Below are 16,718 nucleotides of genomic sequence, written 5' to 3'. Positions count from 1 at the left end.
GCACCCGCTGGCACAGCCGCCGCACCGGCCACGCCGGACACCACCCATCGGAGCCGCCGCTCTGAACGTCGGCGGAGCCGCCAGATCCCGGTCGCCCCCTTCATAGATGTCGTGGGGCCGCGTCGGCGAGCACCTCAGGCGGCGGCGGAGGGAGAGGAGAGTGAGGGGGGAGCGCGGAGGCAATCTAGGGTTCACCCTCGAGTCTCCTCAGGGGAGGCGACGCGAGGGGAGGGGGGGCAAAAAAAGGAGTTCCAGTTATTAATTTTTTTTCCCAATGAACCCAATGAAAAAGTGATGGCGAGCATGAAAAGGAGAAGAAAAGTTACAATCTTGGTGCAAAAATTACCATAATACTCAATGATGCATATATGAGTCCAATATTGATGACATGGCAGGTCAATATTTTTATATTCTTGACTGAAGAGTAAATTACTGACCTAGTTGACAACCATCCATAAGGTACGGATTGTTGCTGATTGTGTCAGGGCGGCAGCGACAAGAGTAGCCTCCAGATGGCCTATCCACGCAATCACTGTTATCGCCACAAGCATAGCTTGACCTTTTCTTCTGAGCACTTTCACAGCTTGGTTGATCCGTGATGGCCATTCCAAGCATTGCCGCACGAATGTTTCGTTCGTCTATCCGACTTGAATACATGTCGGCAACATGAAATTTGTAATCCCCCGCCAGGAAAACTTTTATAGTACTAGAGAGCTCTTGACGTTGGCCTGATAGTGCTGAGACGCCTTTGAGGCGGTCAACTGTGAACCCAAATGCTGGCACGTCCTGCTGCAAATAAATGGAACAACAACCCATCCCAACATCGTTATAGTGGTTTGCATTTGCCTCCTTCATAGCCTCTTTGTCGTCTAGGCAAATACTCATGCAAGTACCGATGGGGTTGGTAGTATCATGGCCGAACAAGTAGACACCCACACCGCAACCAACAACGAACAAGCTAGTTCCTCCAGAGGCCGTAAGACCTTTAACAGGAGCCTCCCATGACATGTTATAGGTGTCGTTCATACCTGGTTTCATGGTGACGTTGAAGTGGATAGGAGAGACTTGAAGTCCGTTTTCTCCGAGATACAACTCAAGGACCTCAGTGGCACTGTTGCCCAGAAAGAGCCTCTTATGACCAGCGGTGCTGTTGCAGGTGAGCTCAAAGCCTTGCCGGAAACAGCCCGGCCCTATCCCAAATGGGTAGTAAATGGCAACACCACCGCATCTGGAAGGGCAGCGAGCCCGAGCCAGGTCGGCGGCAGAAGGGATATGCAAGATCCCACCCCTTCCAGCCTCGGTGGCCGACGTTGGCAGCAGAGCTGCCGCCAAGCACGCCAACAAAAGGGACACGGCGCTCATCGTGGCTCCGACGGCGGGCAAGTTTGGTACTTTGGTCTAGGTGTTGGTTGTTGGTTTTGTGTTATGGTGGCAATAGCATCAATAATAGCTAGATGGATACAGCGATACTATTGAGAGTGTATGTATGCTGCCTCTGTACGCATCGATCGCGTATTAAAAAGCAGGATGCGCCATCGGATATTACGGTCATCGCCTGGTCCGTTACCACCAGTATTTTTAAATTCTTTTATAAAAAAATCCGGGGGAAATTCTTTTAATTTTTTGCGGGAAGTTACCACCAGTACTTCCGACGTGCATGACCCGCCTGCGCGGTCGTCACCTTGTCGCTGCATACCGAGCGCAGTTTGGCCAGCTGATATGATGCTAGCCGCTTGGGAGCACTACGCCTTGCAAATTTTCAGCGGTCAAGGTACGTCTGGTTTTGTGGCCATGGAGGAGGATACTTTTACGCTTGTGGCCGTGCAGTGCAGGGAACTACTCAGGACCATCCAATTAATCCCTGGGCCACCTTGGCGGGCAGAGTACATGCCAATCGACGGGTCTCGTCACAAATATTCCTACGGATTTTCCACACGTACGTCCACCCCAAAGACATAGACATGCGAGCGTGCCCTTCAAGTACCACTACTTTTTTTTTTACTTTTTTTTAGACAATCTCGCGAAGCTTTTATTAATTCGTTACAATGTTTAATTGCAGGGACAGAGGAAAGATCTTCCGGGTGTCCCAACCACACAGGACGGCCACCCCCGAGACATAAAGCATACTTTGGTAAGTTGTGAACTGCAACATTTGAGCTCCTAAGTTCATGGTTAAAGTTACAAAAAGCAAAATCCGACGAGTGATGAGTTATTTCATGTATGGTAGCTCCGTAAACTGAAGAGATATCCTTCTTCAAGTCCTCCACCATCACCTTGCAATCTGAGGCCACATGCATGTACCCTAGTGAGTGAGTGCATGCCCAAAGAGAGCGCTGGGCTGTTCAACGTTCAAGTATATGGTTTGGTTTGCTCAAGCCCAATGGACCTAGGGTCGGCCTTGCTCCTTATCTTCGGGCTTGCCGCCCTTCTACTTCAGAGAGAATTCCTTATTTGGCCCTTTCTTAAAACACTCATGGCCACTTTGTCGTTGTTAGATCTGCCTCCTCCATGGCCACTTTGTCGTCTAGGCACATACTCATGCAACTACCGATGGGATTGTTGGTATTATGGCCAAACAAGTAGACACCCACACCACAACCAACAACGAACAAGCTTGTTTGTTCAGAGGCCATAAGACCTTTAACAGGGGCCTCCCATGACACGTTATAGGCGTCGTTCATACCTGGTTTCATGGTGACGTCGAAGTGGTTATGTCCGGGATGTAAGATCAACAGTAGATAGCAAAAATCATAGACGTTCACAGTGCACATGTATATATGCTGACTTGTATCTTTCAGCCAACGATTGAACGTGCGAGGAGCTCACGTGTTAGGCTGGCCCAGCATGTGGGGCGCGTGAGCGTCGGCTCGTTAACTGGCGCAAAGAGCGCAAATTAGGAGCCCTCTGGGGCGTGAGCGATGAGTGGGAGCTTGTTATCGCTAGAGGTGATACATATCAGTGCCGATGCAATTCCACATCCATGGCCACATCTGCCGTTTTATGCGGGGCTGTTGTTCTAATCGCACGCCATGGCCTGACTTTTGGGTCTCAACGGTCAAAAACATGTCAATTGCATTGAGCGAATAGCATAAAACTATCACAATTCATGTTAGGGTTGTAAAAAAATATAGAAAATTTGTTAGTGACTAATGACTACCAGAATCGGCGTCTGCTGTCTAAAAAAACCCAAAACACCCTCGCTAAGAAATTAAACCGGTTTATGACAGGTCGGACCCCCACCTAAACGAACCGTCTGTTCAACCGTTTGTTTGACCGTTAACTGGCATGTGGAGCCCAAATGTCAGTGTCTCTTACACATAAGAAAAATCTCAAGTAAATTTTTGCTTCAACCCCTGGTTTTTTGATAAATATTAAAATGTGTCCTTATTTTTACAGCATGACGCCTGCAAAGATTTTAAAAAGCGATTGGGTCCCTCATCATTTTTCAAAAAGCAATCCAGTCCCTGTATAAGCCGACCGTGGTTGTGGCCGGCAGCCGCGGTTTGTCCATGGCGGCGCCCACTCGAGCTGGTTGCGCCGGCCTCGGTGCGGAGGCGGGGCTCCTCCAGGCAGGCGACAGGCTCGGTCCAGGTGGACTTCCTTGCCGGTCGCGCCTGCTACTCCTTCTGATGCTTGCCGACTGCAGTGCTGCTCCTTGCAGGCTGCGATGTTGCTCCTTGCCGGCCGCACCTGATGTTATGCCTTGCCGGCCACCGTTGTTGTTGCTCCTTACCTTGCCGGCCAGCATAGAAGGGCGCATCGTTGTCGTGTTCCGGACATAGGGGCGCACCGTCGCGCCTGGCCAAAGGGGCGCCGCCGCGTGCAATGTAGGGGCGCACCGCTGTCGTGTTCCGGGCATAGGGGCGCACCGTCGCGCTTGGCCAGAGGGGCACTGCCGCGTGCAATGGAGGGGCTCACCGCCGTCGTGTTCCGGACATATGGGGGCACCATCGCGCTTGGCCACAGGGGCGCCGCCGCGTGCAATGGAGGGGCTCGCCGCCGTCGTGTTTTAACATAGGGGCGCACCGTCGTGCTTGGCCAGAGGGGCACCGCCGCGTGTAATGGAGGGGCTCACTGCCACCCTACTGGAGACCGTACTCCGGCCAGTTGGGGAGATGGAGGAGCAGGGTCGGCCGGGGGAAGTAGGGCTAGCTCACGGAGAGGGAGAGAGGGAGGAGGAGGGGTGGCCGGTGTGCATATCCGCCGCGCTCGTGCGGAGAGAGACAAAGATAAGGAGGAGAGGAGGAAAAGAAGGAGAATAAGAGATAATTGACATGTAGGCCTCACATGTCAGTTAACGGTCAAACATACGGTTCGTTTAGGTGCGGGTCCGACCTGTCATAAATCGGTTTAATTTCTTAGCAACGGGGGTTTTGGGTTTTTTTAGACAGCTGATGCCGACTCTGGTAGTTATTAGTCGCAAATAAATTTTTAGTAGTTTTTTGGAACCCTAACGTTGAATTGTGGTAGTTTTATGCTATTCACTCCAATTGCATTGCACCGGAAAATTGCGGTCATCCAAATTTTACAATCAAACTATTGTGGTTTCTTGGTATTCGTTTTAAGAAGGCCTATACTTGTTTATGTGCAACGTGGTCACGAACAGGTATACAACACTCAACTCCGACGCAGTTCATCAAAGCGCCCCCATATGTCTGGATCAGATTGTTCGAACATTTTTTGCCATCCAATATCGGTCATCAAATCTGTCCGGACGTGTTTGGATGTTCAAAATCTCACAAATCAAAATCAAAGTTGAGGAAGGTTTGCGGGTTTTGGACCATCCAAAAAACTCTTCCTCCTCTCTCTCGCCGCGTCCGCTCGCTCTTCATGCGTGAATCAGAGCATACGGGGCGACATGACGGATTTCTACTGCAATCATACCGGGTAACTCCTGCCCGGCATTCAAGCCGACGCGGTGGATGAGAAGCCATCTCGGGGCTTGCTATTTAAAGTCGGTCGGCCACACCACAAACCCTACCCATCTGAGCCCCATCTCTCTCTGAAACGCCCGAGATGGGGCCATTGGAACCATGAGAGCGGCGCCTCTACGCACCCGTGGTATTCAATCTTGATTTGGGGAACTTTGAAAACATCTAAATTCTGTGTCAGAAGTCCTCCGTGATGAATCCAACCTTGTCCCTTTCATTGTGTTCGGTCCTAGGTTGCTCCAAAACACTAATAGCCATGAGAGAACAAAGGAAACTGGTAAAAGAAAAAAATAATAACACTAACATGCAGTGCTCCTAGTGAAAAGAGTAAAAACCAGAAATCATGCATGATGGACACATATTAGGTTCAGCGTGAGATGATATATGTAGAGAACATGCAACAAATGAGCTCTAAAAATATGTAAAATGTAGAGCCAATAAAAAGCCGAAAAACCAGAAATGTGTATTCAAAGTAAACCCAAAAACGCTTGTAGAAAAAAAATCGAAATCCCCAAGGTGCGCCTAGTGCAACAACACGTGGCGGCGGCTGGATGCACCACTTGGCACGCTCCCGGGCCTAAGAAAGTTAACGCTTCGGGTACCCTCCAAGGGGTAACCCCCGATTAATTAGTTGCTCCTTGCTTTTTTCTGTTTTTCGTAATCAATTTTTATTATGTTGTTTTGTATGTTTGGTTTCCATTGTTATTTTGTTTTCATTTGCAAAATACATGTTTACTCTTTTAATACACACTAAACATTTTTCATATATAGGTCAAAAATTTTGTAGATATACTTAAATATTTTATTCAATACATGTTGAACATTTGAAAAATATATGTTAAACATTTTCTAAACACATCTTGAACTGTTTATAAAATTTCTTGAACAACTTTTTGTGCTTTCATGAACTTTTTCTTAAAATATCACAAGAATTATTTTTAAAAGCGTGAATATTTTTTTACGAACAATTTTGTGTGCTGCAAACATTTTATCGAACAATGTGAGCAAATTTTTAGATTTATATGAATCTTTTAAAATTTCATGAACCAATTTTTAAACCTGTGAACATTTTTAGATGTCGTGAATATTTTCTAATGGGTACCAATATTTTTGAAAACGGGGCAAACAGATATTTCTATACTACATGAGAATTTTTTAATAACGGTGAACATTTTGTCAAATGTGATGAAAAAAATTTAAACTTTTCAACATACGAACATTTTGGAAATGTCAAGAATATTTTTTTGAATGGTACAAAAAAATGCACAAATAAAAATTTATACGCTGTTGCATTTTTAAATGCACATTGAACTTTTTTGAAAATGTATGTAAACTAATTTAGTTATAAAATATAAATACATGTAAGAAAACAAAAGGAATAGAAAAACAAACGAGTCAAAGAAACAAGCGTAAATAAAGAACTATTAGTGGGCCGGTCCACCAGAGTCTCTCTAAGGTGAGGCGGACATCCGTCTCGCCACCTGAAGCAGTTTATCTGCCTGAGTAGTCACACCTCAAAAAAAAAATCTGCCTGAGTAGTCAAATCTGCGTGAGTAGTGAGTACTAGTACCCTTCCTTCATTTGAAAGCTGTAGATGAGTAAGATAGATTATTATATGTGGTTACATCATTTATTCCATTCTGACAGATGAAAGGGACAGAGCCGAGCGACCCACATGATATCCAAGGAGGACAGAAGAAAAGGATTGCAAATAAGCAATCGCATATGATGGGTGCAAAATACTGACAAGGTTTCTGCATGTAATCTAAATACGTAGTATACGTAGTTTATACAATTACCAAAGATATCACTGCCGCCCAACAATGGCGCGCGTGCACATACAGATATATAGATACAAAGGCTAGCAGAGCATCTTATATATTGCAGGGCCGACTCATTATTCACCAAATCAAAACAGAGCCCCGAAGCAGACATGGCATCATAGCTAAGGGCAAAAGAAAAGGATTACAGGCGTAGCATAGATCCAAACAGTTTACAATTGTGTAATATATCACCACACCTTTACTAAGCTGCCCAGCCATGGTGCACACACACCGCCAGAGGATACAGATACAGAGCATCATATATACTGCAGTGGCCATCCATTCTTCAGCAACTCAAAGAGATACCAAAGCAGAAAAGAGAAATACCACCTAGAACAGCTGCAGAACAACAATCTACTTGACGGGTGGGCTTTATTTCAGCCCATTATTACAATATAGTACTAACAAGGAATGCAAATGATAAAACAAAGAGGGTAGGTAAAAGATAGATTTTCCAATGGAACGGAATGGCATGGCAGCCGCTCAGTCAGCATATTCAGGACAGAAGTTGCCCCGGGTTTCTGAGCTCATTGCATCTTCAAGACGGGTCGATTCTCATTCCTATCAAGCTGCATCTGCAACTCCTCCCTGAATTTATCTTGCATTGGTTTGTTTCTCTTTTCTTCTTTTTTCAGCTCTTCATACATTCTTTTCCTCCTTTCTTCATTTCCCCCATTTTTTGATGATTTGCGTGTGCCATAAAAGCGATGATGAAAACTAAGCCGTACTTCCTTGATGCTTTGGAGAAGTTCTAGCCCAGAGAAGGCAATTTCGGTACCTCCAAGGCTAAGGGTCAGCATCTCAAGACTGGGCACTGATTCTTTCTGGAACTCCACTAATTCAATTTCCATAGCTGTGTAGAAAAGATCAAGCACCGTGAGCCTTCTGAAAAGGCCAGTCTGGAACTGGAGTACATCAATCTCAAGAAAGCGATCCCACAAACCCAGAATGGATAGGTTTGGTAGGTTCCCAAGGACTTGCATGGCTTCAAGGTTCCCTGATAGCTCGCTGAGTTCTAACTTGAGCTTCACAAGATTCTGGAGCCCCTTGATCCATTCCGGCAATTTTTCCAGGCTGCCGGATAGCTTGAGGCTCTGCAGGTTTTCCGGAGCTGTGGACATGCCATCCAAACAGCCATTTAGGCCATCACCTGACCGCACTGACAATGATTCAAGATGGCTGAGACTGGAAATGGCCGAACAGAAACCTGGACCATTTTTCTTGTTGATACCGACCACTCCTAGCTTCTGCAGACCAGTGAGGCCTTTTATCTCTTCTATAATGGCAGTTCCCCAAGCAAGGTGAACACAGGGTTTTGGATTTCGGACCGAAAAACCGAAAAGTGGCCGAAATCCGCCCATTTCGGTTGGGCCCGGTAAATGTTCAATCCGGTCAAAAAAATTCGGCCTCGTTTGAATTTCCAGCCCGGCCCATGGTCCAGTACAGCCCATAGATAGAACCTTGTGCTATAAAAGCTCAAACCAAACCCTACCGTAGCCCTAATTTCATTTTCTCCACTCTCCACTCCTCTGTGCGGCGGCTGCAGACAACGAAGCCGAGTGAGGCGGGGGCGCGGCGCCGTCTCTGCCCATCTCCCTCCTCCCCGTCGCCTCGAGAGATCACCACTCCCTGTCCCTCCCCATAGTCCGTTCTCCCCTTCTTCCATCCGCGACCATGGATGAGGAAGGCTTTCTCGACAGCAGCCGTCCGGCCGGCGACCCAGTTGGCGGTGGCAGCCATAGAAGATCGAGGTCAGGGGGCGACTGGGTCGACAATGAGGGAGCCATGGGGCGTGGCCACGTCTGGCCGAATATGGGGCTGGACTTGGGCAGCGGCTTTGGAGCTGCCGATGCACAAGCTGGGCAAGGTGAGCCTTTCAGCCTTACTGTGCGTGCATGTTTATTTAGCATTTGCGTTAGCATATAGTTTGTAGATAGATTACGTAATACATGTGGTTGCTAGCTTTTGTAGCAGTTTTACTTTCCGGCCGGCCGTCCTAATTTGAATCAGTAGATCTTCTTGCGTAGTTTATGCTAGCTTATGCTACGTAGATGTTTAATTCTAGCTTATGTAAGCTATAGCTTGTAAAAGTTCTTCTTGATGAAAACTAACACCGGTATTTTATAGGCTCCTCTCGTAAGAGGGTAGGCATCGATGCTAGAAGGAGTGATACTGTCAACTTAGACGATGAAGATGATGGTCTGATCAGGAATGGTTCAGCAACAAGAGAGGCACCTTTTAAAGGTTGATACCGTGTTACTCTTGCTTTTTGTATTTCTCTTTGTTCCCTATGTTTTACCCCTGTAATTTGTGAAGCACCTAAATGATTTTAATTCTACCTGTTCTGTAATTTCTTACTAGCACTACTTGTACTTATTCTAGTTTTGTTTAGTTTTTTAATGCTGATTTTACCTACGCATATTTTGTGGAAATCTAATTCCATTTGCTTGCTTAGTTCTGTTTTTGCCAATGCATTTTTTACTTGTGCTTAATTATGTTCTGTCTATTTTTGTTTAGTTGTTTAATTCTGTTTTTGCCTATGCAATGTATGCATTGTTTTTGCCTATTACAAGAGTGGTTTATTTGTTTCATTGTTAACATGGTGCTTGCATTTTGAAATGCAGGACTTAAGACCAACGACATACATCATGTGTGGAACCATGGCCCCAAGCACGGAGGAGGATTTCATTGTCGGTATTGCAACATGAAGAATTCTGGAGGAGGTGCAACCCGCTTCAAAGAGCATCTTGGCAAGATAGTAGGTGAAGTGAAGGAGTGCCCAAATGTTCCAAGAAATGTGCATGATATAATGAGGAAGGCCGTGCTTGAGATGAGGAAAAAGAAGAGGGAGAAGGAAAGTCGTAAGCTTAGATTTGAACGTGAGTTGATGGATGAGATGTACCAGAGAAATGGTGTGATAAATATTGATGATGATAAAGATGAAGAAATTCATATGGCACTACGGGAGTCACTAAGAGACAGGAATGTTCTGTTTTTACTTTATTTTGTCTTATTCTGGTTTTACTTTATATCATGATGCATTTAGAGTTCTTTGTATTATGCCTTACTCTTGCTTTACTTGATATCATCATACATATTGAGTTGAACTTTGTTTACTTATGTTTTACAGGAATGTATCTCGTGCAGTTGAGAGGAGGCGTGGTAGTGGCAGTGGTGTTCGCGTTTCCCTTGGGAAACAGAGTATCACAGCCTACTTTGACAAGAAGTTCCTAATTTGCAGAAGTGGGCATTGAGAATTGTTTCACAGTGTGTCTCTTCAAGTGGCTGTGAGAGGAATTGGACTGCTTTTGCCTTGGTCCACACGAAGCAAAGAAATCGCCTTCTGTACTGCAAGCTTCACAAAAGTGTTTCTGTACGCTACAACCTGAAGGTATGTTTGCCATGGTCTATGCATAAAGTCTCAACTTAGCTATGCTACAAGTATTTACTTTGCTAAATCTTGGGTTCTGTTTTTATACATTGTAGTTACGTGCTGAAGAAGATGAAGATATTGTGAAGCTGAGTTATAGGGAGAAGGAAATTGATCCATGTGCAGTGATGATGGATACAGTTATGCATGACGAATCAAACCCAATGATGGAGTGGCTGAACGAGGATGAAGAGCATATAGTCCTTGATGGATCTGATGCTGCTACTGCTGTGTTGGAGGAAATACGTCGCCTTAACTCAAGGAGGAAAGCCTCTCATCTTGGAAGGAAGGAAATTAGCAGGAAAGGAAAGAGGGTACGTGAAGATGAGGAGGATGAGTTCATTAGCAGTGAGGATGATGATGAAGCGAATGGATCCATGGACATTGATGATGGTGATGATGGCCAAGAAGAGGATGATGAATCTGATGGAGAAGGTTTGCCAAGACAAGCTTAAAAAGATGCACGAAGCCAAGTGAATGATATTGAGGTAACAAGGGATGAAAATATGGTGAATCGTAGATCTGGACGGCAAGCCAAGAAGGTCAAGGACGTCAACTCCCTTTACTATTAGGTAACAAGTTACTTTTTCTTATATGAGCTAGCTTCTGGTTGTATATTTTTCTTCATACTGCACTCATGTTTTTGCGTTAGTAATAAATAACATGGTAGAAGCTTACTGCCTGGACATACTTTGCAATGCTAGCATCCATGCCGTTTATATAATTTGTAATGCTAGACATTTTTGTTTCATGTACACATAACTGATGTTTTGTATTGCAATATTTATGAAGCCTCTGACTATATTTGCATTTTTGTTCCATGCAAGACTGAAGACTGGAAGAAAATTGAAGTCTACCTGATGTGTTTTGGAGGCGCTGGTTTGAACTTCGATTACTTCTGCTCTATGACTTGTGGATTGTGAATCTGGACTATTGTGTGTGTATTTTGGACTCGTAGTAGGGATTGGTGTGTGGGTATTTTGGACTGTAATTTGAAGTTCTAATATGCACTGTTATGTGTGTACCTTGGGCTAATATGGACTGTTAACTAGCCTATTGAGTAGATCTGGACTACTGGATGTTATATCATGCTCTGAACCGATGTTTACCATTGAGATGGAGTTCTAATCTGGTATAACATGTAAATTGCTGCTTTGTGATTCTATATTTTGCTTGTACATGTTTTCTTGTGGCTATTTCAAATTTCTGGGCAAATTTCGGTCATTTTTCGTCCCAAAATTCAAATTTTGGTTTGTGCTTTTCGTCCGAAGTTTCCTGAAATTTTTCTGAAAACCCGATTTTCAGCCATTTCGCCCTGGGGCGAAAAATTCTGCAAACCGAAATCCAAAACCCTGGGTGAACATACCGTAGTGTACGGAGGGCCTTCAGTTTCCTGGTCCCTCTTGGCACCTTAACACCAGAATCCTCTATGCCCCTAATGACATTAGGGTACATTAGGCAGCAAGCAAGATGGAAAACCTCACACCTGCCAAATCCACCCATGTCTGAAGGATCCAGTGAGCAGCATCCGACACATAAATCACATTGCATTTCACAAATGTCTTTACACTTTGAAAAATAAGTTTTCTCATTATCCCCTGAACCGCTGCCAGCATGCAGATAACATAGCTTACTAAGCTTGATGGTGGTTCTGGGCAACATAGCTATACCCGTCCCTTTGATGTCTAGTGTCTCAAGTTGTCTCAGATTACCCACAGAATCTGGGAGGTAAAAGATGTCATCACACCCACGAAGAGAGAGGTATCTCAGATGAAGAAGCGCCCCAATGTGCTCAAGCTGATGATTTCTTAACCCTTTTGTTCCTTCCAGGTCCAGCACCCGGAGAAACCTCATCTTTTCAGAGATGTAAAATGGCTTCCACTTGCCAAACACTGTCAATGACCGTATACGGGATAGCTCCATGGTGCTCTCCAACTCACACTCATCACCCTCCCAGTTGCTGCTTATGGCAAGGTGACGCATTGCGCCGTGGGTGTTCAAGCTGCAGCCTTCCTCCAACCTGAAAACAAGATTTTCCTCCAAAGACTCTGCAATGCTGATATCACGAATCAGATCGTGTAGCTGGCAAGAGTCGAATCCTTGTATGCTGCAAACTGATTGCTGAGTTGGTAATATCATGCTTCTCTCTCTGAGTTCCATGAAGTATCTATCTGCTGTGGGCTTGTCTCGCGCATAACCTTCAGCAACCCATCGGTAAGCCAAACGCCTCCGACTAACATTGCGGTCTTCAGGGAAGATGGACATGTACAAGAAACAAGGCTTGAGATAATAGGGTAGGCCATCATAACTTTTCATGACGACTGTTTTTATGACTTCAAACTTTGGATTCATCTCCAGCTCAACATTGATATGCTCATTCAGTCTCCTCCACTCTGCAGCAGTTTTTGTTGGTTGATCAGCCAAGAAACCACCTATGGTGACTATGGCAAGGGGAAGTCCATTGCACTTCTTCAGGATTTGTTTTGCTGGTTCGACCAATGCAGGATATTGCTCAGCCAAATCAGTAGTCATATTCCTAAATACCTGCAATTGTAGGAAATATAATTAGTCATTTAACTAACAATGAATTAGGTGCATCCAAACCACTTTTCCTAGTTTACATGAGAGCTAGCTAGCCTCCCCGCACTTTGGGTGGTAAGTACACAATAGACTGTGTAACGATACAAATGCTCTTTAAGGCTTGAGCGACAGGTAGCTCTGTTGTCAGCTGCTCTGCCACATTGAGATCATATTAAGATCAGTACAATATATACTAAATGGACATGCATTTTGTAATTTGTACAGTTCATTGACCCAGCATTTAGCACAACAGGTCCATAAACAAGCACTGTAGGCATCATGTACAGGTCACGTCAATGGAAAGGAGGAACGAACATGGGCCAGTACAGCGCTGCTAATGATTATTAACATTTAAATACCATATTAAGTGTACACTGTATTATACTAAATGTATATCAGCAACAAAATGATGGAATCAGCACTGATATTTTCCTCACAAACACTAACTAAATCATCTAATATTGTTCATGATTAAATATTGCTCGTAAAATTGTAGACATAGACTTTTTCACAACACACTCAACTCTGAACACGAACCACATTTAGTAATGAATAGCAAGATTAATCTCAAGCAAAATGTAAGTTCGGGATTAAATATTGCTTCTAAAGCTCTAGATTCCTCAACTTTTCCAAAGTACTACTCAACTCTCAAGATGGACCACATTTTAAGTAATTCAACCAAACAATCAATGCAATCAGGCGGTAAAATCTGCTAAACACAGTAATAAGTATGGATCTACAAAACCAAAAACCACGAATGTGAACATGAAGTCTTGACAAAATGAAATAAGAATATTGACCAAAACAAATTGGGATGCAGTTGTTTGTCACAGCCAACATGTTAATAAATTTGTCAATACACCAACCAAACAATTTCAAATGAAAATTTCCCAAAAGAAATGATTGTGAATACATTGGATTTATCAATATCTTTATCTAGGCCTTGTTCGGTTCAAAGGATTTTTCATGGGAAATCTACAGGATTACGTGTTCTAGAGGAATTTCAGCAAACTAGTTGTTCGGATTGAAGGAATAGTTGCTCTAGTTTCCTCCAAAACGCTGATTAAACCTCATGATTCCTCAGGAAAAAGAAAATCCAGTCGAACCTCATTTGTCGCGTATGCCCGAGGCAAACCTTTCACTTTCCAAATAAACTATGCAGCCACTAGGTGCTTCGCGTGAGAGAACAACCATGCGACAAAATAAAGTATTGATAAAGTTGTTTCTCTAGCGTCAGGCGATGAAAATTATCCTCCATTTTTTCTATGCTATGCCGAACTTGTGTTACTTTGCTTTTCCTCTGTTTTTGAATCCTCTGGTTTGCACCTCAATTCCTACTTCATTCCTGTGGTTTTCTCCATTCCTATGTTTTCTATTCCTGTGAACCGAATAGGTCCCTAATGTGAAAGGAGTTGACAATGTGAGACAAAAAATCCTCACAAAACATGAATCGGAAAACAAGTGTTTCGACATGGTTTGACAAAAACAATGCGTCGTCCAAGTCGTCAGGTAGCAGCGGTAGTACTGCATCATGTGGCTCTGTTCTCAAGTATCGCTCCAGACCTGGCTAGGCCCCTGCCTTGGCTTGCTTTTTCTAAACAGGGGTTGGGACTCAAAGGCCCCTGAAGCTGTCATTTCATATCAAATTCAATACAACACTCCCTTATTGCAAATAGGACCCCAAACCATACAAATGGAACACAATTGAGTCATATCACATGTAGCAACCACATCGGAGACTCCACGTTCACCGTCTTTGACAAAAACCTTGCCAATGACGAGCAAGGTTATAAGGTCCTCACTTGGAAGTTGAAGATGGCACACCAGAAGCAATACCTTTGTTGATCCGCACCTTCTATGGCGGTGGCCGAGATCAATGCATGGCAAAGGAAGCAGCAGGATCCACCTCTTCTTGTCCGCTCGGCACCATGCCGGTGAAGAACGGATGGTTCCAGATATGGCCGAACAGGGGCTATCCCAAACTTATTGATGATGCTTTCGTAAAATCCACCGCCCGCCACCATCATCCACCATGGAAGTCGACTAGAGGAGGAGGAAGGCAACCTCCGTACGATACTCGTCAGCAACAGAGCAAGGCATTCATCTGGCATAACACCAAACCACAACATAACACCAAGACTTACTAGGATAACTACTACTCTGATAAGCATAAGGAAGGCCTGAGCATCTCTCCGCAGCCATCAACGGCTGGCATCACCGTCGGACGAGCCATTCGATCGGGTCGGGCAGCCTTGGACATCTCCCAAGAAAGGGGCAGCGAAAGAGAAGAGAAGGGAGGGAAAAGCGGAGGTTGAAGTGTCGATCGCTAGTCATGTGGGTGTGGGAGGCAGGGCATCGAGTGGTGATGTGTGGGAAGTGGCGAATGCATGGCAACAATGAAGTGTTGTGCCGCATGTCACTTGCTAGGCGGCGGTCGTGGGAACATAAGAGCCCAAGGTGAAAATCAGCTCCACTTTGGTTGCAGGGACGATGACAGTGCCCACAGTCATCATTCCCCTCCTTGCACGCGTCATGCTCCATCTCATCTCCAGCCAACAACGTTTTATGGATCCTCCATGCAAGGATCCAAGTTTACGTCCCTTACTCGAATAGGTGTCCGTAACGTTTCTCGTTGCTTCCTCCTTGGAGTTGTCGCCTTAGAAGGCAAAAACCTAGTCTAGTTGTGCTTCGGCGAACGGGTTTGGGCACCAGGTGTTTGTTGAGATGAGGTTGAATCGGTGGCTTCAGAAACCAACCTGGTACTTCGGTGTTGTAGGGCATCAACTCTACACGTCACCATACGGGCAACAAGGGTGGTGCTCATTCGTCCTACTAAGGCTGGTCATAGTGGGAGTAACATAGGTAGTAACATAGATGCCACATAAGCAAAAATGATGATGTGGCAAGTAGTTAATGAGGAGAGAGGCAAATAGAGTAACATAATATATTACCATCACATAGCGGTTTCCAATGCATAATGAGTTTACAAAGTAATAAATGAAGGCAACTATGTTACCACACCTATGACACTACCCACTATGAAGGTAGTAACATAGACTAGTAACATATGTATGTTACTAGTCTAAGTTACTCCCCACTATGACCAGCCTAATGCCTACTTTGTTTCTAATTCCTCCCCTGCCGCCCCCATGGGAATCCTGCGCGGCCAACGATGCTTGAGGGGTGGTGAAGGCTCTGTTGCCGCCCTTGGTTGGCATCCATGTGGTTTCACGCTAACAGAGGTGGCAACTTAGGATACTTTGATGGCGATGACACGTGGCATAAAGCACAAGATCATGGCTGCTATTGGTGTGCATCCATCGCAGATGTGGGCGTCGTTGTCGAACGTGTACCAGGTAAAATTGTATCCTTGAACTTGGAGCAACTGACGAGCAGATGTGGTTACATTACATGCGTAGTAGCAGTGTCAGTGCACACTAGAGACTAGGCGTTGACCGTCGGACACGACTGGCGCAAAAGATCTGCAGGGTTTTTTTCCCAGTGGCCAGTGGTCGAACACTAGTAGAAAAACGACTTTTAGTACCGGTTCGTAAGGACCTTTAGTACCGGTTCTAGAACCGGCACTAAAGAGTGGGGACTAAAGGTCCCTCCCTTTAGTACCGGTTCAACACGAACCGGGACCAAAGGCCCACCACGTGGCATGAGGCGCGCCGTGGTCTGGGGTACCTTTAGTCCCGGTTGGTAAGAATTTTTTTTTTATTTTTATTTTTGAAATAAAGCAAAAACAGCCCGCCTACTGGGCCGACACAGCCTGCATACGACTAGAAACCCAATCTCTAGTTGGGCCAGGATGCAGGCCCGTACGGCCCAGTAGGCCCCACAGGGCAGAAGACTTGCAATAGGGCCACAAAGGCCTGCTTAGAGAGGAGCTCGACACGGTAGCCGCGGCAGGGCTTATAAACCGGTGTGAGCTCCTCTCAACTAGCGAGGTGG

General features: G+C 45.1%; 2 protein-coding genes and 1 long non-coding RNA gene across 3 annotated transcripts in view; 1 reads left to right on the top strand and 2 right to left on the bottom strand.

Moving 5' to 3' along the window:
* LOC119325360 (wall-associated receptor kinase-like 5) overlaps positions 1-1,441 on the bottom strand; it is a 6,334-nt gene extending 4,893 nt beyond the window's left edge. The window contains exon 1 of the mRNA XM_037599114.1: positions 438-1,441. Coding sequence (XP_037455011.1) covers positions 438-1,362 — 925 coding nt within the window. The 5' untranslated portion in view covers positions 1,363-1,441. The remainder of the gene's footprint in view (positions 1-437) is intronic.
* A 5,840-nt stretch (positions 1,442-7,281) lies between these two features.
* The window catches only part of LOC119321620 (disease resistance protein Pik-2-like), a 16,259-nt gene continuing 6,822 nt past the window's right edge, over positions 7,282-16,718 (bottom strand). Inside the window, exons 5-6 of the mRNA XM_037595222.1 lie at positions 11,541-12,728; positions 7,282-8,055 (exon numbers count right to left, since the gene is read on the bottom strand). Of these exons, the coding sequence (XP_037451119.1) occupies positions 7,282-8,055; positions 11,541-12,728 (1,962 nt within the window). The remainder of the gene's footprint in view (positions 8,056-11,540; positions 12,729-16,718) is intronic.
* LOC119325358 lies at positions 9,908-11,331 on the top strand. The gene is made up of 3 exons (XR_005157487.1): positions 9,908-10,145; positions 10,241-10,756; positions 11,012-11,331. It is a non-coding gene; the product is annotated as an uncharacterized LOC119325358 (long non-coding RNA).

This window comes from Triticum dicoccoides, chromosome 6B (genome assembly GCF_002162155.2).
Source record: "Triticum dicoccoides isolate Atlit2015 ecotype Zavitan chromosome 6B, WEW_v2.0, whole genome shotgun sequence".
NCBI classification, from domain to species: domain Eukaryota; kingdom Viridiplantae; phylum Streptophyta; class Magnoliopsida; order Poales; family Poaceae; genus Triticum; species Triticum dicoccoides.
This window is presented reverse-complemented; position numbering and strand designations above follow the sequence as displayed.